At 39.4% G+C, this 27,652-nt stretch overlaps 1 protein-coding gene across 10 annotated transcripts in view; it reads right to left on the bottom strand.

Moving 5' to 3' along the window:
• TIAM2 (TIAM Rac1 associated GEF 2) overlaps positions 1-27,652 on the bottom strand; it is a 437,269-nt gene that overhangs the window by 37,216 nt on the left and 372,401 nt on the right. For 8 of the 10 annotated variants that reach the window (XM_077486237.1, XM_077486240.1, XM_077486241.1 and 5 more), the window contains 5 exons: positions 5,383-5,562; positions 4,435-4,503; positions 2,763-2,888; positions 1,371-1,479; positions 1,103-1,282 (listed from right to left, as the gene is read on the bottom strand). In XM_077486237.1, the coding sequence (XP_077342363.1) occupies positions 1,103-1,282; positions 1,371-1,479; positions 2,763-2,888; positions 4,435-4,503; positions 5,383-5,562 (664 nt within the window). Of the gene's footprint in view, positions 1-1,102; positions 1,283-1,370; positions 1,480-2,762; positions 2,889-4,434; positions 4,504-5,382; positions 5,563-18,438; positions 18,672-26,927; positions 27,185-27,652 lie in introns of those variants that run through there. The other 2 variants (XM_077486245.1, XM_077486244.1) reach the window with 2 other exon arrangements.

Below are 27,652 nucleotides of genomic sequence, written 5' to 3'. Positions count from 1 at the left end.
CCCAGCAGTGCCACCTATCAGAGCCACCTATCAGTGCCACCTATCAGTGCCCATCAGTCCCATCTATCTGTGGTACCTATCAGTGCCCATCCGTGCCACCCATCCGTGCCACTTATCCGTGCCACCCATCCGTGCCATCTTATCTGTGCCCATCTTTGCCCATCAGTGCCGCCTTATCTGTGCCCATCGGTGCCGCCTTATCTGTGCCTATTAGTGCCGCCTTAACTATGCCTATCAGTGCCCACCAGTGCAGCCTATCAGTGCCCACCAATGCAGCCTATCAGTGCCCACCAATGCAGCCCATCAGTGCCCACCAATGCAGCCTATCAGTGCCGCCTTATCAGCGCACTTCAATGAAGGAGAAAAATGACCCGTTTGCAAAATTTTATAACAAACTATTAAAACATGATTTTTTTATTTATTTTTTTGCATCTTTTTTTGTTTGTTTAGCAAAAAATAAAATTCCGAGCTGTAACTAAATACCACCAAAAGAAAGCACTATTTGTGGGAAAAAAATGATAAAAATTTCATTTGGGTACAGTGTTGTATGCCCGCGCAATTGTCATTCAAAGTGCATCAGCGCTGAAAGCTGAAAATTGGTCTGGGACTGAGGGGGGTTTAAGTGCCCAGTAAGCAAGTGGTTAAAGAGTCACTAACAGTTTACATGTGTTCAAGACAGCTGACAGACCTTTGACAAACCTGACCTGGGCCGGGGATATTAAAGTGGGTAAAATTAAAACAAGTCGTTCCACTATCAAGATTTTGTCCACATTAAATAAAAAAATAAAAATAAAATTACACTACCACTGTTTTAAGTATTTTTCTTCCTTCTGCAAAACCTTTACATGAGCCTCTTTTCCTGTATTCAAAAACCCCCTCCTATCCCCATGTAAAAATACAGTATATGTAATATTGAGGAAAATAGATTTAATCGTTTATAAATATCCCTGTCTAACCATCTTCTCCCATGGCTTTACCATTTGGAAGCTGCTTGATTATCTTTATAACTTTTCTTTGATATGAGGCTAATCTATTTGGGTTTGGAAATGTTTTTTTTTTTTTTTTTTTTAAAGCAATAAAAAAATAATAATAGAAAAATTACCTGTCAAGTGGTAGTGTTCTTCACTGTCATTGTCAGTTAGAGATACCAGCTCTTTCAACAGCAGTGGGTATTTCAGCACCCTCTGTACTGGTTTGATAAGGTATGACTCAAGAGTTGAAGAATGCTGTTTGGTTGGATTTCTGGCATCCAAAAAATCCTTAAAAGCTACATCTGTTCGCGCTGCATAAATAAGAAACAATGTATGTAAATATCTTCTTCTGAAATATAATACACACACATACAAGCTTAGAATTGCATTGCAAATTACCTCTTTCTAAAACTTTTTGCACCTTTATGTGGTTTGCACAAAATCCACTGTATAGTTTAAAGTGGTCAGCATAATACAAGAATGAGCCTCCAAGGGAGAAGAGCAATTTCTAAGACAAAGAGAAAAGTACAGTTATTACACAGAACAGAGGGCCTACACTGAGACTTTGAAAACCTTTTGGATTCTAATAGATCATATGTAACATGAGAGTGAATATTGTAAAGTGGTTCTAAAGGCTGAATGTTTTTCACCTTCATACATTCCATGCATGAAGGTAAAACGCTTTCAGTGTGCATCTCCCCTTTAATACTTATCTGTGCCCGATCTCGACCCAGTAATGTGCACGAGAGCAGTGGCTCTCCTGGGTCTCTCTCTTCTCATTGGCTAAGATGCAGCAGCAGGGAGGAGAGAGCAGGAGCAGGGCTTATGGATACAGAGCCGACTCGGGAGAGAGCACGCATGAGTGTCCCCATAGCAGGCGGCTTGCTATGAGGGCACCCAGAAATGGATCAAAAGGCACTGGTGGGGGACCCAAGAAGAGGAAGATCAGGCCTGATATGTGCAAAACTACTGCATGGAACAGGCATGTATGACAGGTTTGTTAATCCAAAAAAAAATTAAAAAAAATACCACCTTTACAATCCCTTTAATTTTATGGCATGTTTTTGAATCACAATTGAGTCAGCTCCTACAAAAGTACATTGAGCGTCAGCTTATCAGAAACTACAGCCTTATCTTCATCTTCAAAGGTCTGAATACTGTAGTACTTCTAGGATTTAATTTTTGGGGATAAAGTCCTAGCTGAATCTGTTTTAGGGATGATATTACTACAAATTTTTTTTTGTACGTGCAAACTTATGTCCCTTTCTCAGGGTTTGCTTGTCAATACAGGCATCAAACTGCATCAATATCCTGAGATTATGCGTACAATCTAACCCATGTCCTTCATTTATTTACCCAGTTTCACAACAGAGTACCAGGACATTTGTCTGATACAAAAGTCATGACACAAAATCCAATTGATATTATGACATTTTTCTGAAAAAAAATAATGAACAAGGTAGAGAAGAATCAAATAAATTATGTATGTTAAAATGCCCAAGTTAGTGTCCTGACATCAATCCCATGGAAATGTCAAAGTTTTGTTTTGTATACAGAAATGGGCCAATACACCTACTAATCTTTGGAAAGGTTAGAAAACCAGCAAAAGAAAGCTACCAACTGCAAATTTACTTACTTTTTCCGAATGTTTAGGCAACTTGTTAATTCAAGGCAATATAAAAAATTATTTAAGACTTTTATGATTATAAAACTTAGACGACAACCGGATTACATATTATAGCACAAAAAGATAAGGACGTTCTGTAATCCAGTGACATAAACGATACTCACCCGAAACTGAGATGGTGTTTCAAGCACATTAAAGTCAGCAGCACTGGAAATGCCATCTTCTAAGGTTTGTAGGAATACCTTCTGAAAATCCAGCATTTCAGGCAGACTGCCAAACAAAGATTCCATCTACAAACAGAACAGTAAACTAATAAAAAAAAAATGCTAAAAAATTGAATTGCCATTTTCCTTGCAGAAGATGTATCCAGATATAAAATAATCAATCTAGTACTCATTATTAGTCTCACATCCAGTCCCCATGTTCTTACAACATTGTATCTCAGCTGTGCCCAATTATCAAAATCTTGAACATACGTACTTGAGGACCAGTTCTGCTAAGCAGAAACTAAGTAGAAACTAAACAGAAACTAAACAGAGCCTTATAGTTATTAGGAAGGTAAATGTATTGGGCTTTGTTTTCTGAACAGTTATGCACTTTTTAGAGTTGGAGGACAGGGTCAGGACAGGTAGTTGACAGGTCAGCAGCTACCGGACTTTAGATGACCTATGACCTTTAAATCACTCAAAAAAAAAAAAAAAAAGGGGTCAGGCTTGGACAAAGCAAGTATATCTAAATAAGGAGAAACATGTCAATCCTAAAGTTCTAACTATTTTAAATTTAGTATTGAGATTCTTGAATGAACCCAGTGTGAAATGTTTCTTTTAAAATACTACTCTAGAAAGACCTGTATTAAAAAAAAAAAAAAAATTTATAATAATAATAATATTGCACACAACAGTATGCCTGTAGAGTCAGAAAAGAAAATTTAGACCTTGTAGCATAATGGAAAATGATACTGCAAATGGTTTCAACCAGGCATGCCAAATCAAAACCACTTTGTAAATTCTTATCAAAGGAAACCAATACAAATAGAAGTATGGGGGCTAGTACTGTTGGCTTGACGTTGCAAACCCATAGGCTGTCCTTGCTATCCTCGTTCACAAGTCTCTAAGCCAGTAATAAGTGGTTTCAGGCATAGGGACAACTGATTATAACAAACATCCTCACCTAATAGCGAGGATGACAAAGCTTGCAAAAACAAGGCAGCAGTGGTACCTACCATATTTATATTCTGACAGGCTCCTTTTAAAATGCTATGGCTGCTGCCCTAATTAAACATTTAAGGTCAATACCAAATTTTAAAAAAGTAAACATAGAATGTTTTGAGTTCATTAATCTGCTTCAGTCCTGCTTAATGTGGTATTAAACTATAACGCTAAATTATGTACTTCATCATGCATCCGACTAGCCTTACCATTTTCTTTGATTTTTGCTAACTTTTACCTGGAGATCCTGCCAGCTCAGGGTTTGCTATTGTGTTTTCTGAAGTAGGGCAACAATGCTTAGTCACAACTTTTCAATACAAACACACACCGCGCCTGTATTTTTTCAGTTGTCAGCAAAAGTCATGCTGCTAAATCAGTGTTGCACACTTGCTCTTCACTGTCCTGCCAAGTTAATACAGCAGGGTGCCGCTGCAGATGATCAGACACCGTAGCTGCTACCTCAGACCCATCCACTGCCCTGGCCATGTTGTAACAGACATTAAGAGTATTTAGGGAAGGCCTTTTGCAATCTTTTATATGTCTACTTTAGTGGTGCAGCATACAAAAGTGGTTTAAGGCAATAATGCTTTACATCTGCTTTAAGGATATAATTTATAATTATAATTACCTCATCTTGAGTAAGGAAGGTTTCATTTTGCAAAGGATCCAAGTATAATTCAAACAGACAACTTAAATCCTGTGGAATGAGATGAAAAAAAAAAAATACACAACTTTCAATTTTGTCAAATCATAGATTCATATATAGCTACCTACCCATCAAAAGATGTTAAAAAGTGATCAATGACCTATAATAATCCAAAAAGTGCACAAATATAAAAACCTCATAGTTCATATGTTAACCTTGCTATTCCTCCTGAATGCAAGATTAAGAAGACCGCTAAGTAGAAGAGCTCTCCAGCATCTGAAAGCTTAATCCCATCCATGACACTGATGCATACAAGGGCTTAATTCTTGTTAAAATTAAGCCTGATAATGCCAGGGGGGCCGTTGAATCCTTTCAATGTTGATGAATGGGGAGGCACAGGAGATTTCTTCTACTCCATGTGAACATCAGTCTTTCCACTGGCTATGAGAGAGCGATCTTGTGGTTAAAACTTTCAGTTGGTCACAAATTCGTCATCATTTGCACCCAGGTATAAAACAGACTATGCCATGTGTTGGTTCCTCACTTAAAGTAGATCTGCCATGTCACTACAGTGGTTACACTGCCAGCAAGCATTAAAAACTGGCACCTACAGGTGGCTTTGGATACTTTGAGCACTCTGGGACCAATACACAGAAACCAAGACATTCAATTACAGAAATCTATTACACAAAAGCCAAGCATTGGAAACCTTGTGGGAAAGGTGAATCTATCTATATATCACCCTGCAAATAACTTAGTAAGTTTAAATGGAAACGTGGGCAGGCTAAAAACATATCTCACCTCGTAGGACATCATAAACTCATTGTCTATCCATAAAAAAATTTGAAGACTTTAAAAATGGCCCAATATCATCTGTCTGGAAGTCATCTTTTATCATAGAATTAATTATAATGTGCCACCTATTTGTACCTTAACATAGGATTTCTCAGTGTCCACAAGTTCTTGTATAACTTTGCGAAGTCTGTCTGCATCTGAAAGGTGTCGAGCCAGTGGTCGCCTGAGGGGCTCAGGGCTGTCATTTTGCCCATCCATCATGTCCTGGTTTACCTCCTGCATGCTTTGACAAAGTGCAGAGATTTGATCAGCACTCTAGAGAAGAAAAGAATAAAAACCGAGTCACCATTTTATCCCAGCTTAATACGGTATACAAGATTAGGTTTTGTCAAGAGAGTATAGGACCCTAGTCCTAGTTGTAGTAAATGTGGTAACAAAAAGGTAGAGGATATAGCAATTGAAACCAGGAAAAAAACATTTGCACATTGTTCTAGTATATTAACTGATTGGGACAAAGTACCATAGCAGTAGAACGTGTAACTGATGGGCCATGTCTAATGGCCTCAAGACTTACTGCTTTAACACAAGGTTTATCACAACCGTTTAGAGTTTTAACAAAGAAGTTATGCAACTGAATTTTGTTTCATGTTTCAGAGAGAAAATCATGATGGCGACACAAGCTATTTACGAGCAGGTTAGCAACACGGGAGGTATTCCCAGAACACTGGCTTACATAAAAAAAAAAAAAAAAAAAAAAGAGTTACATGCTGCAAGTTGAATGTACTCGAATATATCTCCCAACTTTTTCTTCTGTTTTGCAAAAATGTTATGCCTACATTTGCAATTAAGATGGAGGGGCTGTATGAATTTATCATTAGAAAAAAAGGTTTATTTTTATAGTAGTTACATGTTAACTAAATTAAATATATATGGTGGCAGTATAAAATATTTACTACGGTTTGGAATACTTTTTATTCTTTTACCAAGTGCACTGCAATTAAGTGCATTTAATATCACTTTTCATCTAAGAATAAATATTAAAATATCAGGGGTAATGTTTACATTTTTATCTTAAAAAATAGTATATAATCTAGTCACTGTGTACAAGCTTTTTACCAGCCTAAACATTCCCAGTGTAAGCTTGTGATGAGGAAGTTATACCTCACTACCATAGTGGAAGCAAGGCATGGGTTAAAAATTTGCATTTGTGCTACAGAACAAAGATTTGAAGTAACCCTGAGGCCGCAAACACACGCGGGGACTGTTCGCTCAACTTTGTTCGTCAAACAGTTTCAGCGGACAGTCCGCTCAAAATTAGCATGGATGGACTTGCCCACACACGACGAACGAACAGTCCGCTGAAACCGTGCGCGATGACGTGAACGGCACGTACGACGGGACTAGAAAACGACGTCCTATACACTGCAATGCAACCTTCGGCGTGTAAATTCTTTCTGAGCATGCGCGAGACTTAGTTTGACGAACAAGCCTACACACGGGCGGACTGTCCGCTCAAACCAAGTTTCAGCGGACAGTTTTTCGGAATTTCCGAAAAACTTTGTTCGTCAGACTGTCCGCTGAAACTGTCCGCTGAAAGCCCACACACGAGCGGACTGTCCGCCGAAACACTGTTCAGCGGACAAAGTTGAGCGAACAGTCCCCGCGTGTGTACGCGGCCTGACACAAATATGGACTAGTCAGGCCATAAAAATAATTAAAAAAACAAAACAAATGCATAAACAGATTCAGAAACACAGCTAGGTCTTGAAGGAAAGAAAATTGCTTGATTCCCCCATCAACACTGACTGTGTTGATGGGGGAAATCCCTCCCACAGCTCTATAGCATTCTGCATTTCCCAATGGCAGAATACAATGATCATTGTTGGCTGCTATAACTGCTGGCAGTGATAGGGTGAAAAAACTCTGGCAGGCTGGTTTTGCTGAAGTTGATTGATGGATCGACTACAGTACAACCAGCCTGCCCATAGTTGGATCTAAATCTGTCTGGTTCCTGCTGATTCGGACGGATTTCAATTTTATCAGGAAAAACTGACAATGGCCTCACCCCAGCTTTCTCTAAACCACCCTATTTGTCAGGGATGCCACCCATCTCTATGGTAAGTGATAAAAAAGCTTGGAAAGCAGAAAGGGCCAGAGAGGTAGGAAATTTAATGTCAGATGCCTAGAACTCTGGTTATAGAGCCTTTTCTGACATGGTGTATTACATTTTTGTCTTCATACATTTCATCATCAATGTCAATACTAAAGATGCCACAAAATCTTGGATATTGAAAAGTAAAGAAAAGCAACAGTGAAGATAAGAGGTGGAGCCTGGATCATGTTTATATGCTCCATTTCATTTTAATAAATGCGAGTGCAATATATGAAGCTGGGGTGGCGAGGTTCTGTTCATAACACCTTAGTTACTGCAACTATTGGAAGCCCTTTTGTTTTCTATGTAGTTTTGGAGCTGCTGGTGACCATTGTGGAGCCATTTTCAAAGGAGAATTACACTGTGTGCAGAGCGTGTTTGATCCCCTTCAGGGTCTAACAAGGCATTCAGTGAGGGGAGCACAAGTCATGGAGTGGAGTCATTTGTGAAGCACGTTTCATACAGAAAAGTTGTGTGCGCCTTATATAAAGAAGATTCTTACTAAGTTTATCACTTATGGACTTTATTTGAACGGTGTTCACTTATTGATTTATTGGCACAGACACTTTAATTCCTATGTTTGTTTCGTCACATGTACTAATCAGGTTTCATAAGCAGCAGTATCACATATAGTTCATAGTTTATTGCTGTTGATGTGGGAACACAGGTGCTAGCAGCAGCTAGTGTTCACTCATCACTTGGTGGCACATGCCACTTTTTAGGTTTATCTATTTTATTAGAAACTGTCACAAGTACAAAAAGCGTAAAAACCTGTACAGTATCCAAAAAGGTAGAAAACAGTCAAGACATGTCCATTTCTTCAGAAATACCCAGACATGGTGTACAATATTTCAGCAGCTGTAAGCAAAATTCCACGAAACAAAAGGGTTATATCATAGGCATTATATCAGCAGATGAAAGATATCCCAGTAGAAAATCTGTTGCAGAACCAGCAAAATGTTTCAATGAACTGGAGTGCAGCCCATAAGTGTGGTCAGTATTGCCATCAACCAGATGAACCTACTTGCTGTGTTACCCTGGAAGAGAACAGACAACCACAAAGTATAAAAGAAGAGGGGGAAAAAAAAAACAAAAAAAAAAAAACAGACATGTGTATGAGGCTTACGCCAGTGTCTTACGCTGAACAGTCCTCCATGAGGTCAGGAAATTACGTAGTAATTCTTTTAATTTGCTTAAAAGGACCTGGAATCATGGAAAGTAAAGTTTGGGGGGTATTGGAAAAACAAGCTTATAATATAGTTCCAGTATTTTATCCCAAAATGAGACAACTAACGGGCACGAACCCCAAAAATTTACCTCATCGTACCTCCAGCCCTCCCACCCAAACTCATCTGGTATAATGCAAAGTTCCTCTTCCCATTTTGAAAAGAAGTGTGAAGCAGTAGAGAAGGACTGTCTAGGAAGAAGCTGATACAAAAGGGATAGACTGCTCTGGTTTACCTTGCTGTGTGAGCATGGCCTCAAAGTCTGTTTAAGGTCTCGATAGAAGGAGTGGAAACTATAAGGTCTGAAGGCAGTGTCATAGTTGGGCATTTTCCATCCAGGCCAATGTTGGGGAGTGGCTCAATGGTAATAGCTCCGAGAGAGGGGGGGGGGGGGGGGGAATGTCCCAGCACACAAGATTTGATGCAACAAAGGCCTTTCAGTTCTCGTTCATAACAAAAAATGTAATTTATGTAAGGCAGGAGGAAATGTGAGGCTGCCAAATAATGCCATTATAAAAAGGCAAGATCTGGATGGGAGGAAACTTATGTATATGGAGATCTCAGGTGCTAAGTGTAGATGACACCAATGCTACTTTCACACTGGAGGTGCTTTACAGGCATTTTAGCACTAAAAATGGCACCTGCAAAGAGCCTCTCTGGTCACTCCAGTGTGCAAGCCTGAGTGCTTTCACACTGGAGTGGTGCGCTTGCTGGATGTTAAAAAAAAGTCCTGCAAGCAGCATATTTGGGGCTGTATAGGAGCGGTGTATACACCACTCCTAACAATGCCCCTGCCCATTGAAATGAATGAGCACCGCTGCCAAAGCACCTGCAAAGTGTTTCAGCAGCTGCACTACACAGGTGGTAATAACCCCTCCTTCGGTCCCTAGCGGGGGTTAAAAGTACCCCGCTAGCAGCCAAAAAGCACCTCTAAGACTTATGTAAAGCGCTGCTTAAACTAGCAGCGCTTTACCGCCAACGCTCTCACCACCTGAGTGTGAAACTGCCCTAAGAGGTAAGGAGTTACTAGAAGGTCTATGGCTAGGAGCCGTCCACAGTAATCATGCAAGATCAGGTATAGCTAAATCATCTTCTAAAGTAGTCCAAAACTTTGTAGATCTACTATGGTAACAATCCAGAATGTGACTAAGAGGATGCATGAAGGTAGAGAGACAAATTCGGAGTGCCACCCCCTCCTCTACTTTTGGGCAATGGTCGGGTGGAACTTCAATTCTGGAATTTAGCATGGTACCAGATACATTTATGTATGGCATATTGAGGTGTCTGAGAATTCCCATGGGAGAGCATGCTGGTATCATTTGGATGACAAAGTAATTTGGGTAGTATGTCCATTTTGATTATGTTTATGTGCCCAAACAATGGAAATGTAGGTTTAGCATAGGACTGAAGACAAGAAAAGATCAAGTGCAACAAGGGGATAAAATTTATAACTGCAAGAGTAGTCAAGGATGTTGGTACACCCAAATACTTAGCCAATCCATTTTACCATTTGAAAGAAACATTTATTGTTTTGGAGAGCTTACCTGAGGAGAAATAAATATGTTTAAGGCCTCAGCCTTTTCATAGTTGACTGTAAACTTACTCACACTCCCAAATGTCTCAAGTTCCCTTACAAAAGCAGGGAGGGACACGTGTGGATGTTTGACACGCATAAAAAGATAGATTGTAGCAGTGAGATACAATGCATATTTTCCTGTAAAGCCTGAGTTATTATGCAGTGCCACGCCAGGTGCTCCATTGTCAAGATGTATAGTAAAGGAGACAAAGGGCTCCCGTGACATTTGCCATTGTGTATTTTAATAGGGGCTGACAACTCATGCAACTTTTTATTCCTATAAAAAAGGTAAGTGGTTAGCAAAAGCTCATCTGTAATCTTAGTGATTGTAAATTATATATATTTTAAACAGGTTTATACTTACCTGCTCTATGCAATTATTTTGTACAGAGCAGCTCCGATCCTAGCTGCTCCTCTGCCTTTTGTGGCACACATTTGGGTTTGATCCCAAACCACCCTGCCTGTGTCTATAGACACAGACAGTGAGGCTCAGCCCCTCCCAACCACTCTGTTCACAGGCTGTGATTGGTTCCTGCTGCTGTCAATGGCTCATGCTGCTGTCTCTGAGCCAGTGAGGAGAGAGATACAGACAGCAGCTCTGCTGCTCTTGAGCGCAGTGCTTGGAGATCGAGATTGAGCCAAGGTAAGTATTTAGGGGGGCTAGCAGGGAACAAAACACAAAAGATGTTTTACCTTAATGCAGAGAATAAATTAAGGTAAAAAAAAAACTGTAGCCTTTACAACCACTTCAAATTTAAATTGTTTTGTTTTTGATAAAGTAGGGAATGAAAAAAAATGGCAGGTTTTTTAATGAGGTTTGTGTCCTATTGGAGAGTTTTTTTTCTTTACTTATTGTCTTTATTCACAACAAGAAGCGAGACAAGATCTCTTAAGCTGGCACAACACTGAGATTTTCATCAGGTTCCTGATGAACTGGCTGAAATTCACCTGACTCAAAAACCGAATGAATGAGGCAGAATATCGTTGACCGAACAGTGCCTGCATCCAGTTAGATGCAGTCACAGTCTTTTAACAGCTAGGGGAGTCCAGCTCTCAAACTATAGTAGCCGTACTAGGAGATTCATCCATCTGTGGCATAAATGGAGAAATCTGTTTGGGTTTTGTCCCCCATTTAGCCTGTTAGCTAGCTTAAAACAGCTGCCATTGTAACTGTTCGCATGGAGAATCTCCCCTCTTATCCACTTCTGGTGACAGCTATAAACATCCGAAAAAAAATAAACAAACAAAACACCCCTATAATAAATTAAAACGAACAGAACAATTTCATAACCATACTTTTTAAACGCAAAGTTCTAACTGGTAGGAAAAAAAGAATATTCTTCTACGAGAGACATGAGAGGCCCATTGTTGAGACTTTTTCCTTTCTGCAAACCATTTTGTAAGACCCCTTTCACACTGGGGTGCTTTTCAGGCGCTACAGCGCTAAAAATAGCACCTGCAAAGCGCCTTGAGGCTGGGTTCACACTGCTGCTGGTGGGAGATCCGGATGTGATTCGCACCGCACTGCAGTGCAAATCACATCCGATCTCCGTAGCGATGCGAGTTCAGCCATACAGATAGTATGGCTGAATTCGCATCGCTCCCGCCGCAAACTCGCACGGGACCCTTTTTTTGGTCCGCAGCAGAATCGGATCGCATGGGTGTTCACACCATGCGATCCGATTCCTGTGCAAGTGTGCAGATCGCACTGCGATATGCGGACGGATCTGGGGGTGTCATTAACATTTCATTGACACTCCCAGCAGTCCGCATAGGGCAGTGTGAACTGCCGGCGGGAGGCATGCGATGCGGGAAAACGCCGCGGATTCGCGGCGTTCCCGCATCGCTATGGTGTGAACCTAGCCTGAAAGAGCCACTGCTGTCTCTCCAATGTGAAAGCCCCGCAGCCCAGGAAAGCTGGATCGGTACGCTGGTAGGACACTAAACAAAAAAAAAAAGTCCTGCTTACAGCATCTTTGGAGCGGTGAAGGAGCGGTGTATACACTTCTCTGACCCATTGAAATTAATGAGGCAACACGGCTATACCGCCGGCATAGCACTGCTGCAGTAGTGCTTTGGGGTAGTTTTAACGCTTTCTCGGCTGCTAGCGTGCGGGGGGGGGGGGTAAAAGCACTAGTGGCCAAATAGCGCCGCAAAATTGACAGTAAAGCACCGCTAAAAATAGCAGCGCTTGTGAAAGGGGCCTAAGGTTATATTGTAAGTTTAATCTGATTGTAATTGAACAGAAAACAGAGGGCAATGATTTTCAAATCTTATAAAACACATTTGTGCACAATAGAAAACATATGAAATGTTTAAACTGAGAAAAATTTTACATTTGAAGGAAAAGAAATAAGGTAATTTTCAAATTAATGACAGCAAAGTTGGGACAGGGCAACAAAAATCTGTCAAAGTAAGTGGTAATAAAAAGGAAGAGCCGGAAGAACATTTTGCAATTGAGTTAACTGGCAACTGGTCAGTAACAAAACAAAGGAAAGGAGCATCTTCAAGAGTCAGAGTGTCTCAGAAGATGGACAGAGGTTCACCTACTGTGAAAAATTGCACCTAAAAATTGTTGAGCAATTTCAGAATAATGTTCCTAAATGTTAAATTGCAAAGCCTTTAATATATCATCTACTGTACATACTATCATCGAAAGATTCTGAGAATCTGGAGATCCCTGTGAACAAGGGAGAAAGCCAAAATGCAATACTGGATGCCCTTTATCTTTGGGCTCTCATATAGCGCCGTTTTAAAAACAGGCATGATTCTGTGATGGTCATCACTGCATTGACTCAGGAACACTTCCAAAAATCACTGTCTGAATACAGTTTGCCATGCCATCCAAAAATGCAAGTTAAAGCTCCATAAGAAGCCATATCTGAACAATATCCAGGAAACACTGCCGTCTGCCATACTCAAGCCAAACTCATTTAAAATGGTCTGTTGCAATGTGGAAAACTGTTCTTTGGAAATTTTGGCAACTATAGGAGCTGTGTCATCCGATCTAAAGAGGAGAGGGACCTTCTGGCTTATAGGCTCTCAGTTCAAAATCCTGCACCTCTAATGGAATGGGTTTGCATTAGTGTGCATGGAATGGGCAGCTTGCACAACTAGAAAGGCACCATTAATGCTGAAAGGTATATCTAGGGTTTAAAGTGGTTGTAAACCCTTACAAACCACTTTGACCTACAGGCAAGCCTAGATTAAGGCTTACCTGTAGGTCCAAGAAATATCTCCTAAACCTATACGGTTCAGGATATATTTCCCTGAAGACAGCTGCCGCTGTCTACGACGCATGCACCATAGACAGCGGCGCGCAGGCGCACTGGGCAGGTCGCGGCGATATACCGCGAGTGTCGGCTCCCGTGCGCATGCGCGGGAGTGACGTCATCGCGGCTCGGCAAATCACAGCGCCGGAGCAGCGAGACCCAGAAGTCGCTCTGGGATACATGGCAGCGGCGAAGAGGAAGATGGAGGACCGCTTCGGGGGCTTCGTTCTCAGGTAAGTTATTCATAATGAGCTAGTATGCTATGCATACTAACTCATTATGCCTTTGCCTTACAGGGTGTGGTTTTCTTTTGCCTTTACTTCCTCTTTAAAGCTCTGTATGCTCCCATCCAGAAAATTTCTTTCAGGGAAAGCCTTACATTTTTTAGTAGGACAATGCTAAACCACATACTGTATCTGTGACAACTGCATGGCTTTGTAGTATAAGAGTGCGGGTACTGTCACTGGCCTGCCTGTAATACAGACCTTTCACCTACCAAAAATATTTGAACTAAAAAAATAAATAAAAAATTGTCTGGAGCTGGAAATATTGGACCTGCAATAGCCTTCATGCAGGTTTCTTTTTTACAAGCTCTGGAACTTTGTTTCTCTGTGTGGAAGCATTAATCGTTTTACAGAAGTCCCCCAGCGGTGTCAGAGCTATAGGTCTGCAGTCAACAAAATTCATGTTCTCTGCTGACTGGGGAGCTCTAACTCTGACTCGGGAGTTGTTGTCAGAATGGTGCAGAGAGACCAGTGCTTTCCTACTCAGGCTGAGGCTCCTTGCTAATGAAAATAAAGGGTAAAGATCTTTTGTTCTGACCTCAGTTGATGAAGCTTAATTATTCAATGCAGAAGATTAGTGCTTTTGGGAAATTGGGATACAAAATATATAACAAACATATGCAAGCAGTGGCAGGCTATGAAGTTTCTTCCTGGAATTAGTAAATTACAGTTCAGTTATTGTGTATTCTGAACCATTACCAATAACTATATCGCTACAGGAAATTTCAGCTCCTTTGTTCATTTCAGACATAATGGTAGACTTTCACTCATTTACTGGACCCTTTATAGGATACAGCATTTACCAAACAATACCTAGTATTTTAGAATTCTGAAATTGTTCAGTGCTTAACAGTAGACTATGAAACAAAGGCTTCACTCCTTCCAATGGCACAATCCACAGCAATACATTTCTAGATTACTTTTAAATGTGTCCGGACCGCCCCATGCATATATACTGCGGCAGAGTGGCCCTTCAGCACGAAATCACGTACGTGTATGTGACTTTGTTTCCTGGGTCTGGGGCACGTGTGGCAACCCACTCCTACACCAACTGGACTCAGCTATGAGCCAATCAGCGAGTCCGGCAGACCCAATGTCCGCCGGGACCCGCAATCATTCCCGAGGCAGACAGGACAATGGTCTATCTATGTAAACAAGGCAGATTGCCGTTCTGTGACAGAAGACAGATCTGTGTTTCTGCTAAGCTTCCCCCACAGTCAGAAAGCCCTCCCAGAGAGCACATTTAACCCTTTGATTGGCCCTTACATTAACCCCTTTCCTGCCAGTATCATTAGTACAGTTAAAGTGCCTATTTAGCACTGATGACTGGTCCCCAAGAAAAAAAAGTGTCCGATTTGTCCGCCACAATGTCGCAGTCCCACTATAAGTCCCTGATTTCCACCATTACTAGTAAAAAAAGAAAAAAAAATCCATAAAAATATCCCATAGTTCGTAGACGCTATAAAACTTTTTTTAATTAAAAATATGTAGAATACATTTTGGCCTAAATGGAAGAAGAAATTCGATTTTTTTTTTGGATGTGTTTTATAGCTATAGCTCTATTTGTGTGTGTGTGTGGGGGGGGACACATCAACTTTTATTATTTTATTTGTGTACTGGGTTGCATGACCACTCAATTGTCAGTTAAAATAATGCAGTGCCGCATCGCAAAAAATGGCCTGGTCATGAAGGGGGAGGGGTAAACCTGTCAGAGCTGAAGAGGTTAAAAAGGCAGAATACGGCTGACAACTTCCTTTGTCAGAACATACCTTCTACTTGAGGATTTGGCCCACCATTGGTCCATATCTGCATAGCTAAAAGAACACCCCATGCCCACCACATACCAGTGTCTGGGCCTGATGATAGTTTGGGAACTCACTGAGGATTTCATTATAGGATGGATGCAAAAGGTGTGCCTTATGCACATAGAGCGGGGAAAATTTTAGGTACTGCTAAAGAGACAATACATGAAGAAAAACGTGTGCAGACTGTGTCAGCTACTGTACCTCAAAGAAGCAATGATATCCTGTGACTCAGACTCTTCCCCAAGAACAGATCATGTTTATTAGGCAGTGAAAGTGACTAAAGACCTTTTCTCAATGGAGGAGGAAGGAGGGGGCATGTCCCCGTCATACTTTTTTCACAGCAGCTCAGACCAGAGCCAAAATCCTATGTGTTGGAAGTTCAGCTACGGGAAGAGGACTGGCATCCCTGCAGTGAAGATTTATTCAGGATCCAGCTGACTGAATGCCAACCTACCAGATTGAAATTTACTGACTTAACACCCAAAATTTACTGGCACAGCCAAATTTTTACTGCCATTTCCATAATTACAGTTTTAAGTGAAAATTCCTGAATTTAGGCTACAAACAAATACAAAAAAACTAAATTAGCAATGTGATTTAAGGGGGGTTGTAAAGGTTCAGTTTTTCCAGGTATTTCCGAATATACACACACGAAGAAAAAATAAATTATATATATATATATATATATATATATATATATATATATATATATATATATATATATATATATATATATATATATATATATATATATATATATATATATATATATATATATATATATATACACATATACATATACACACACACACACACACACACACACACACATATACATATACACACATATACACATATACACACACTTTGGGTATATTCAGTAGAAAGAAAAATAAAAATAAATAAAAAACACTAGCAATAGGCAAAAATGTGCCAGATTCAAACCCTCAGCCATGTAAAAAGGATTAAACTTACAAAATGAGTGCCTGCTAAAGGCTAGATCCAGGATTCCTGTGTATGACAGTGGCTGCACTTATCTGTCCTGATCGCAGGAGCCACACAGGCTTAGACAGAAATGTTTAACCACTTCAGCCCTGGAAGATTTAGCTGCTGAATGACCGGGCCATTTTTTTTGCGATACAGCACTGCGTCGCATTAACTGACAATTGCGCAGTCCTGCGACATTGTACCCAAACAAAAAAATTGATGTCGTTCCCCCCCCACAAATAGAGCTCTCTTTTGCTGGTATTTGATCACCTCTGTGTTTTTTATTTTGTGCGCTATTAACAGAAAAAGAGAGACATTATTTTTTACTTTTTGCTATAATAAATATCCCCCAAAAATATATATAAAATTTCCTCAGTTTAGGCAGATATGTATTCTTCTACATATTTTTGGTTAAAAAAATAAAAATAAAAAAAAAAATATATATATAAGCGTATATTGATTAGTTTGTGCAAAAATTATAGAGTCTACAAAATAAGGGATAGTTTTATGGCATTTTTATTATTAATATTTTTTTTATTAGTAATGGCGGCGATCTGTGATTTTTTTATCGTGACGGCAATATGGTGGACAGATCGGACACTTTTGACACTATTTTGGGACTATTGTCATTTATACAGCGATCAGTGCTATAAAAATGCACTGCTTACTGTGTAAATGACACTGGAAGGGAAGGGGTTAACCACTAGGGGACGATGAAGGGGTTGTGTCCTAGGGAGCGAGTCTTAACTGTGGGGGGGGGGATTGGGCTACAAGTGACATGACAGTGATCACTGCTCCCGATGACAGGGGGCAGTAGATCTCTGTCCCGTCACAAGGCAGAATGGGGAATGCCTTGTTTACATCTCCCCGTTCTGCCTCTCCGCGAGATGATCGCAGGCACCCGGTGGACATAGATTTTGCGGGCGCACTCAAGGAGCATGCAGCAAATTCAAAAGGGACGTTCAGGTACGCCCATTTGCTCAGACGTGCCATTCTGCCGATGTAAGCGTACATGTGTTAAAGTCATTGAACAACAAAAAGGGGTCATTACTTATTGAAAGACTTTTTGCCTTGGAAATGTCAATAAACACCATCACTCATTTTCACCATGAGGACGATTCACTAAAAGTGGAGTGTGCAAAATATGGTGCAGCTCTGCATAAAAAAACAATCTTTTTTTTTTTTTTTTTGTCAAGGCTTAATTGAACAAGCTGAAGTTAGACGCCGACTGGCTGCACCAGATTTTGCACTCTCCACTGTAAATCAACTCATTGGGGTTTTTTTGTGACTTGGAAACTCTGCAAATGAGTAAAGATCAAGGAGGTCACATTCATCACATGTAATTCATACACACATTAAAAAAAAAAAAAAAAAGTGACCTATCAACATATTTGGGGGTCAATTTAAATAATATTTTGTATTGAAAGGTGCAAATGTCAAGTCTTGTAGAAGCTGATAGATGTTTGCAAAAGGGTTCACCTCTTTAGAATTAGAATTTTGGAAGGAAATCACTAACTGGTCTTCGAAACCACTAAATCATGGGACAGCTGGTATTAAGCCAGAACACAACAGCATTATTAACATGCCTTATAAAATCAACCAAATATGAACGATTAAAAACAGTTCCAAGACAGATTTCAGTTTTTTAATGACGGACAAAATTTATTATCTCCAGCATAATATTTCACATCGATCCCCTTCAATCTATAAGAGGTCCCATACAAAAAAAATAAAAAAATATCGGGGTAGAGATTCTAACCTTTTCACAAGCTATTAATGTCACACTCATAAAGACACACCATCTATATATGCTACATCTAAAAATAATGTCCACAACAGGTATGTACCCTAGAGTATTACACATTTTGCCTACACACTAGTTACCATACCATAAGGTAGACTTCAGCATCCTCTGTGCAGCTGAAACACAAGGAAAGGTCCCTAAGGATACACTTCAGGACCAATTTCATAGCCAATATAGCCAGCTGTAAAGGGAGAATATCTTCCTGCATTCTAGCCTTAGAATAAATTTCAGAATAGCAAAGGTTATGGATAGCCCCTTATTTGCTCGACAGCGCAGGTAATCCAGATTAGGCTGTGACAGTGTGTGTGTGTAGGGATGACAGAGCTCTCACTGAAGCACATCGATATAAATACTAATTAAGCCAGGATTATGTGCCGGATGTTGGCCATGTGTTTACCTAAAGTGGTTTATGAATGCCCCCTTTGTCATCATCCCTAATGCTCTACAGCTAGCAGGATCGCATGTTTAGTTTGTACATAACGTTTTACACTATACGAGATCATAAAGACATATATCTCCTTTAGTACTAAAAATAAAAAAAGTTTGCCATATTACAAAAAAATTAAAATAAATAACACATAAATTGTATATACTGCAGGCTTTTGTCCATTTTGTGCAATTTAAAATAAACAGTGCGTGGCTTTTAAAGCTGAGCTTCAGGCAAACCTATAAAATTAACAAATAAGCCATTTCCTGGATTTGTCCTTCCAGTCCAGAGATCTACACAGTTCCGCCCTGTCTAACAGAGGAGGGTACCTGACCTTTATCTGCTGCAGTTTCACTTTCACTAGCAGGTCCTCTTCCCACCTCAACCGTTACTGGACAGTGAAAGAAGAAGCCCTGTTAGGTCAAATGCAGGTACGTGCATTGTTTGCATTACAAAGAAAAAATTAAGTGTGCTCACTGATCAATTGTGTATATATATTTCATTTTTTTTATCACACACACACACACACACACACAGCTGTGCTCATAGGCTTACATACCCTGGCAGAATTTATGATTTCTTGGCCATTCAGAGAATATGAATGATAGCACCAAAACATTTTTCACTCATGGTTAGGGTTTGGCTGAAGCCATTTATCATCATCAATCAACTATGTTTTACTATTTTTAAATCATAATGGCAACAGAAACTACCCAAATGACCTTGATCATAAGTTTATATACCCTGGTGATTTTGGCCTGATAACATGCAAACAAGTTGACAGAACCCAAACCTATGATCTGTTTGCTTGTAATGTGTGTGTTTATTAAAGGTCAATGCGTTTCTGGACTCCTGACAGATCCTTACATCTTTCATTCAGTGCTGCGCTGAAGTTTCTGGATTCCGAGTCATGGGAAAAGAAAAAGAATTGTCAAAGGATCTGCAGGAAATGGTAGTTGAATTGTATAAAACAGGAAAGGAATATTAAAAGATATCCAAGGAATTGAGAATGCCAATCAGCAGTGTTCGATCTCTAATCAAGAAGTGAAAAAATTTGCAAACAGCACAGAGACAAGCCTAAAACCTTGTGGCACAGTCATTTGGAGGGACAAGACTAAAATTGAACTTTTTGGCCACAACCATAAATTCTACATTTGGAGAGGAGTCAACAAGGCCTAGGATGAACGGTAAAAAAAGTGGATCGCTGTTGTTTTGGGGATGTGTGAGCTACAAAGGCACAGGAAATTTGGTCAAAATTGATGGCAAGACGAATGCAGAATGTTATCAAAAAATACTGGAGGAACATTTGCATGCATCAGCCTGGAAGCTGCGCATGGGACGTACTTGGACATTCCAACATGACAATGATCCAAAACACAAGGCCAAGTCGACCTGTCACTGGCTAGAGCAGAATAAAGTGAAGGTTCTGGAGTGGCCATCTCAGAAGAGAAAGAGCAGCAAAGAATGGTCTAAGGATTTGAGAAAAAAAAAAAAAGAAAGAGAAAATTGTGGAAAAGCATGGACAATCTTAAAGGTTACAAGTCCATCTCCAGAGATCTTAATGTTCCTGTGTCCGCTATATTGTCAAGAAAATGGTACTGAGGAAACAAAAATGCTGTGGATAGACAAAAAAAAAATAATTTTTTTAAATACAGCTTTATGGTAAAGCTCATCTTTCTACTGTTTTTTAGAAAAAAAAAAATGAGGCCTTTAAAAGAAAAGTATAGAGTCCCTACAGTCAAACATGGTAGAGAGATTCACTGATGTCTTGGGATTGCTTTGATGCTTCAGGCACTGGATGTCTTGACGGTGTGCATAGCATTATGAAATCTGAGGACTACCAAAGAATTCTGGGGTGCAATGTAGGGCCCAGTGTCAGTAAGTTGGGTCTGCATCACAGGTCTTACAGCAGGACAATGACCCAAAGCACATGTCCAAAAGCACACAGAAATGGTTTAATACAAAAGGGCTGGACAGTACTGAAATGGCCAGCAATGGAGTCCAGATCTAAATCCCATAGTACACCTGTGAAAAGATCTAAAAAAAAAACAAAAAAACAAAAAAAACAAACACACAACAGTTGGGAAAAGGAACCCTCCAATCTGAGAGACCTGGAGCAGTTGGCGAAAGAGGAGTGGTCCAAAAGTCCAGTAGAGAGGTATAAAACTCATTGCTGGTTACAGGAAGCTATGGATTTCAGTTATTTTTTCCAAGTGGTGCGCTAACAAATGATTTTTGGAGTTTTGTATGGAATGTGCAAGATTTGTTTTTTTGTTCCTCAACTTTTTTGTGTCATACCAATAGAAAACAAAAGAAATAAAACATGAGAATGCCTAAACATTTGTAATTGCAGCCATTTTCTGGGCAAAGTGGTGCATTATCTGACAAATGCAGGGGTGCCAATATTTTTGTCCATGACTGTATATTTCCATCACATAAAAAAAATTAATTTAACCTGGACCCATACTTCCAACAGACCCTTTAATACTTCTATTGGGCATGGATGTAGCAAGTTGTCTATCTCAGGTACGGTATATATGGTGGCGACACCTTCCCCACATTTAAACCATAAAATTTGCAAAGGAGCCTATTAATAGGGCTGACAATGCAAAGCAGCCTGATCCCCATCAAAGGGCTGGTGCTTTGAGGAGCCACCTCAAATTACCGTATATTGCACAAAACCTACTATTGTGTGGTGCACTGTAAATCACTGGTGTAGTGTGTGCGTTTAAATGAGTGTTGGGGTGCCATTCAAAATAGACTGCAACGCACATACACTCTGCATTGCAAGGTGTGAATTTGCTCTGAAAGGGAGGACTTTTTTTTGTAGAAGAACCCCCTTCTTTTGGCAACTTCCCAGTGCTGAAGGACAGATATCAGCATGGTTGGGGCTCACACCATTACCTATTCACAGATTAGACTGCATCTACAAAGAGCTTATAGCAATGACCATATGGCATGAGAGGCATCTGACAGAACTGATTCTAAAATCTTCATCTAACAGTGTACATGGCAAAAATGATAAAAATATGCCATCTGTAATTTACAAATGTTAAAATTTGTTCAGTATAGATACAAATAGAATAGAATGAAATAAACACACATTAGAAGTGCAGACAAAGCTTATTCTTCAGTTCATACTGGTCTTATTCCACCACTGGGTAATATGTGCTGCATTAGCTGTCGCAAAAAATTCATATGCAGCTTTACCATGCAGCATATCAACTAAACTAAAAACAATTGGCTTAGTCATGGTCCTCAAAATGTATTTTTTTTTTAATTAATTCAGCTGATTAGATTGACCATGTCATAATGGCAAACTTTAACTGGAATATGTAAAGCATCAAAATATCGCAAAATTAAAAGTGACAGTCAATATGAAGATGGCAAACTGATTGCGTGTCCATATCATAACAACTAAATGGGCTTATATGGAGGCACTGTCCTAGCAAAAAAAAAAAAAAAAAAAAGAAGGAGAGAGCGAAAGAAGAAAAGTAATTCATGATCAGCTGCTAACCATTACTCAGTAATTTATTTTGCTCAAACTGTACCATTAAAAGAAGCAACGCTTTCTGTACCATTTCTTGGCCTTTGTCCATTATTAAAATCACCAGCCTAAGGCAGACCCCACCAATCCCAATTCATCTTGTGGACAAATATACTCAAAGTGGGGTAATGCTAATTTGCCTGGCTGGTATGCTGACCCACTGGCTTCAAAACTGTCCGAGTCACAGACCAGGAACAAAAGTAAACTCAAAAAAGTCCTTTAAATCCTTGATCTCAAGTCAGAAAAACCCATGTCGTTTTCAACAAGCCGAGAACAAGGCAAAGTCTAAAATCCTTATTTGCATTTCCTTTAGTCTCTCCTATATGGTTTGGATTCCTCTGTCTTGAAGTCCTAAAACAAAGTAAAGTCAGATGGAAGTTTTTATCTTCATACTTCTTCACTGTTGCACTGTGCATCAAATGATTGAGGTCAGAGAGTCAGCACACCAATAGGTAAAATTGGTGATAAAAAAAAAAAAAAAAAAACTCTCCTGAAAGAATTTAAGAATTTTGAGGATAAGACTTGCTAGATGTAGACTATGGTCTCTGTGAGTGTGAAAAGTAAAATATCAAATTGGACAATATCCTTTTGTATTACACCAGTTTTGATTTTGTTATTAGAAAGTATTTTTACTCTGAACTTTGACTTCATTATATATTACTTGTTTGTTTGTTTTTTTGGCTAGGATTTGCTGGTCTGTACCAACTACTAAAGCCAGAATGGTATACCTCCCCACTGGTGTCACGATGTGGTCATGTTTACATCCTTTCAACATTGGGAAAAAAGTTGCATTTCTATTGGGATCCCCAGTTTTTCCAACATCATGGAGGAAAGGGAGAATGCTTACTTCTATGGAGTTTAGCACCTTTTATATAAATTTAGAGCTTAAACCATGAAATCAGCACTAAATCCGAAGAAAATGCCACCAAATCATTAAAAATTATATAAGAAGACAATCAGTGACAAAATAATAATCAAAGTGCATAATCCCTAATTAAATGGGAAAAACATGCATAAAAAGTGTCCTTCAAGTGCACAAACCCCTTTTTATAAAAAAAAAAAAAAAAGTGCAACGTTTAAAAAAACAAAATCCTTCAAATACATCTTTATAATATAATCAGACATGTATGTGCTCTTGCCAACTGTCTTCCACTTTCCAATGAGAGAATATTGTACTTCCAACTTCACCTTCAATTTCAATCCTGAGCGTGGTGTACAGTGTCTGGCCATTTACCCCAACGTTATCATTTCTGATGAAACGCATAGGTCCTGGCAACAATGTTACATCGTCACACACATCCACCGGAGTCCTGCAGTGTACATACAGCCTTCTGCTTTGGAATACTGATGCATCCTTAGTGGTTTTTAAATCTATTTTGATGCGGTTCGCGTTATTGCGGTGTTTAAATAAAGTGGAGTTCTTTACTATCTCACAATGAGCATTTCCTCACATTTTATTCCACTGGTGGTCCCAATACTGTGGTGGAGGTGATCCATGCAGGTTGGTGGAATCAAACTGGAAGATCATGTGAGGAGGATCAGTCACGTGCTGTTAACCATTTATTTAATAGTCCTGGCAGTGTGGTAAGAGGTTCTTTTAACTACTTCCCATACCATGCACTTTTCCCCCCCTTCCAGCCCAGGAAATTTTTTAGCTTTCAGCATTTTCGCACTTTGAATGACAATTGCATGGTCATGCAACACTGTACCCAAACTAGATTTTTATCCTTTTCTTCCCACAAATAGAGCTTTCTTTTGGTGGTATTTGATCATCTCTGTGATTTTAAATGTTTGCCCTAGAAACGAAAAAAGACCGACAATAAAAAATAAAATAAAATAAAATTTAATGGCCACCGATAGGCGGCACTGGATAGGCAGCACTGATGAGGAGCTACTGACAGGCATTACCGAGTGACACTTTGATGGGGCACTGACAAACGTTTACTATGGGGACAGGCTGGCAGCTGATGGGCACCTTTTGATGGGGGCTGTGCTGATAATCGATGTGCTGATTATCAGCACAGACCCCCCTCTGACAGGGAGAGCCACCGATCGGCTCTCCCTGTCAGCGTGAACCGAGGAAAGCAGTTTACCGGCACTTCCTGGTTCACTTGATGATCAGCTGCGACTGGTCACAGTTGATCATGTGGTAAGAAGTCTCTGTCAGATCAATTTTAAAATAGTAAATCACTGAGCATTTACTGTGTAGCTTGGTACCAAATGTTCTTCGTTTAAAGTGGAAGTTCAAGCCAATACTAAAAACTGTAAATCTACTGGGATCAACAATCTAACACTAACGTATCTAGACTAGTAAAGAAGAAATCGCTACACATACCATTTCTGAAGCCGATCTGGTCTCCAGCGGAGAAAGCTCTGTGCAGGAGATAGCCGACAACAGCTGCGAAATGCCTGGAAAGTGACGTCACCCATAAATATGGGGATTCCGTTGGCAGTTGTGTCCTCTGCACCCGCCTTCACAGAAAACCTGCCGCTAACAGCTCAGCGTGGGACCAAAGCGGCAGAAGAAAAAGGTATGTATAGCGATTTCTTCTTTACAGGGCTAGATAGGTTAGTCTTAGGATTGTTGACGCCAATAGATTTACAGATTTTAGTATTAGGGTGAACTACTTTAAATGGAGGGTACTGTATTACATTTGCAAGGAAACCTTTACATGTTCGTTAGCTGGGGGAACATATTTGTTCAAAATATGGAGAAAACATTTTATCATTAAAAAAAAAAAAAAAAAATAGTTCCAAGTGTTTGAAAACCCAAGACTAGTGCCCTACTGTTATCAGCGACAGGAATTATGCTCCATTGTTGTTGTCGTCAGCTAGAGGAATAGTGCCCCAAGGGCTGGATAAAGGGAAGCAGAGCGCCACATCCACCCCTGGGCAGCAGTTTGGAGACCACTGCTGTAGACCACAGTGGTCAGCCTGTGTGATAGATGGGCAGCCATGCCTCCCGGTTCGCTAGTAGCTGTTGACTGACCGCAACTCTGGTACTGCAGTCAGTACAGTACTCTCTGAACCCTTGTGTTTAGAGGCAAGAAAGAGGGATTGCAAGATCGCTAATAAAGAAAAAAAAAAAACCCATGTTCATTATATAAATTCCCCAATTAGGCGAATTACCAAAATAACAAATATAAATATCTTTTGGAGGAGGGTATCTATGTTGTTAATGTTGACTGGTAAAATGAAGGTTAAAACAAAAAATAAATAAAGGGGGGGGGGGGGGGGGAGAAGCCAGTAAAATGAAAATAATGGTGCATTCCTTTGGCTGTTCACATTGCACCTTTCCTTGGACTTTCAGAACAGTTCACCATTCTAACCCAGTTATTTAGGATGTGCTTGGCAAAGGGTCAGAATTACTTGCCAATTGCCTCCTTTTGCCAAATTTGTGAAGGCGGACTTAAGCATCCCACACATTCTTACAACAGAACAAAAATGTAGGATATTGTATTCTCATCTGAAAGCAATAATTCTCTTAAAAGGCTTAAAAGAATCTGAAAGTAAAAATCAGATGGAAGAAGCAGTTAAGAACGATACACCTACGAAGCAAGCTAAAATCATTCACTTAACCTTTTTTTTCCATAAGGAGAAGTGTATAAAGACTATTAACTTAGGTCTTATTTACAAAGACACAATAGAGACCTCCTACTTAATTTCAACATAATCAGCTCTAGACTCAAAGTGACCATTTCCTTTGCCAGCTGGGTATTTTCCAGATATAAACTAATTTCACTGAGCTTTAACAAGAGCCTCAAATCCCAATCACATGGCCGAAAAAAAATAATGGTTGTAATGATAAATAACATAGGTTAGAGCTTTATAAAATTGAACCTGCGTGCTTTTGTTAAATCCTACAAGGTCTCATGCACTTTTAAAGGACAAACATTCATCTTTTGATCTTTATCAAGCTCAGACAATGTTCTCAAAATGTATCAAATATATCCATCGATTTCAAGAACAATTGTACACAAGCTATCCCAGTTTCTTAGACTAAGGATCTGCCACAAAAATTCTTAAATACCTAATGAAGAATCTAACACATGATCAATTCTTAAAACCTCAAAAAGGACTAAAATGTAACTTCAGGCACTATGAATTAAACAAAATATTAAAATCAGTCATTAAAGTGAAAAGAAAAAATAAATTGAGATATATATAAAAATTTGATATAGAGAGATAGCTAGGAGAAAAAAAAAAAAATGTATTTATATAATTATATATATATATATATATATATATATATCACACATACACATACACACACACACACACACACACACACTCTCTCTTACACATTACATGCAATATAGAAACAATGCTTTAAAAAGTATTAATCCTTGCTGCAAAATAACAGATATTGCCACAACATGAAGAACATATTCCAGACAAAAATGCATTTTTTGTACCTGCTAAATTTTGCAGTCATTCACATAAAGTGTATATATACGAAATATTAAAAGTACATGCACAGGTAACAATATACAAATAAGACAGGAGTAAAAAAAAATAAAAAATAAATTAAATAAAAAAACAAATAAAAAAAAACACTGGGATTGCAAACAACTAATACAATGTACTTATTGTCACTTACGTGTTATATGAAGCAATGCAAAGATGTCCCCATAGACAAAAAAAAGTGATCAATTTTACAGCTGTTGCCTGTGTAAAAATGAGCAACGCTTTTGCAGTGATGTGAAATCATCCCAAACTGGCTGCCTCTCCTAGCGCCACCAACCTCGTTCTCATGAAAGAACTCCTGACAGATAGTTCGGATCCTCACCTCCCTCATCCCTATGCCTGTGCTACACTGTAGCATTACCATACGTATGGTCTGATTCCTAGCAGCCAGCTAATGGTTGCTGGAATAAAGTACACGGCACAACTGCTAAGCATATTATTAGCGATATCACATTGAGAGCATTATTAACGTGTTCAGTCCCAGAACAGCATGCAATTATTTTATTGCAGCAAAAGAAACAGCGTCGTAATGCCAGTCAACAGTCTATTAGTTAATAAACATTTTTCTATTATAAACTCTAATGTTTTATGATTTAAACCTTACATTCTGTTAGAAACAAACCCTGTTCATATAAAGAAGCCGCTAAGAAAATCGTGACGGTAATGGGCACCCTCCAGGAGAAAGCTCTCCATTATGTCACAGTTTTGTCAAATTGCAAGCCTGCCAAATGCTGAGATACAGCTGCTGCTCCAAGAAAAGGAGCTGAATTCCATCTTATTAGGGAGGACTATGACGGCTGCACAAAACCCGTCATCTATTCTGATTTACTGATATATTTATAAAGTACTGACAGACAG

The sequence above is a fragment of the Lithobates pipiens genome, unplaced genomic scaffold (genome assembly GCF_037356315.1).
Source record: "Lithobates pipiens isolate NorthernLeopardFrog02 unplaced genomic scaffold, aLitPip1_a1.2 Scaffold_18, whole genome shotgun sequence".
Classification (NCBI taxonomy): Eukaryota; Metazoa; Chordata; class Amphibia; order Anura; family Ranidae; genus Lithobates; species Lithobates pipiens.
Note: the sequence above shows the minus strand (reverse complement) of the source record. Positions and strands in the feature narration are given on the sequence as shown.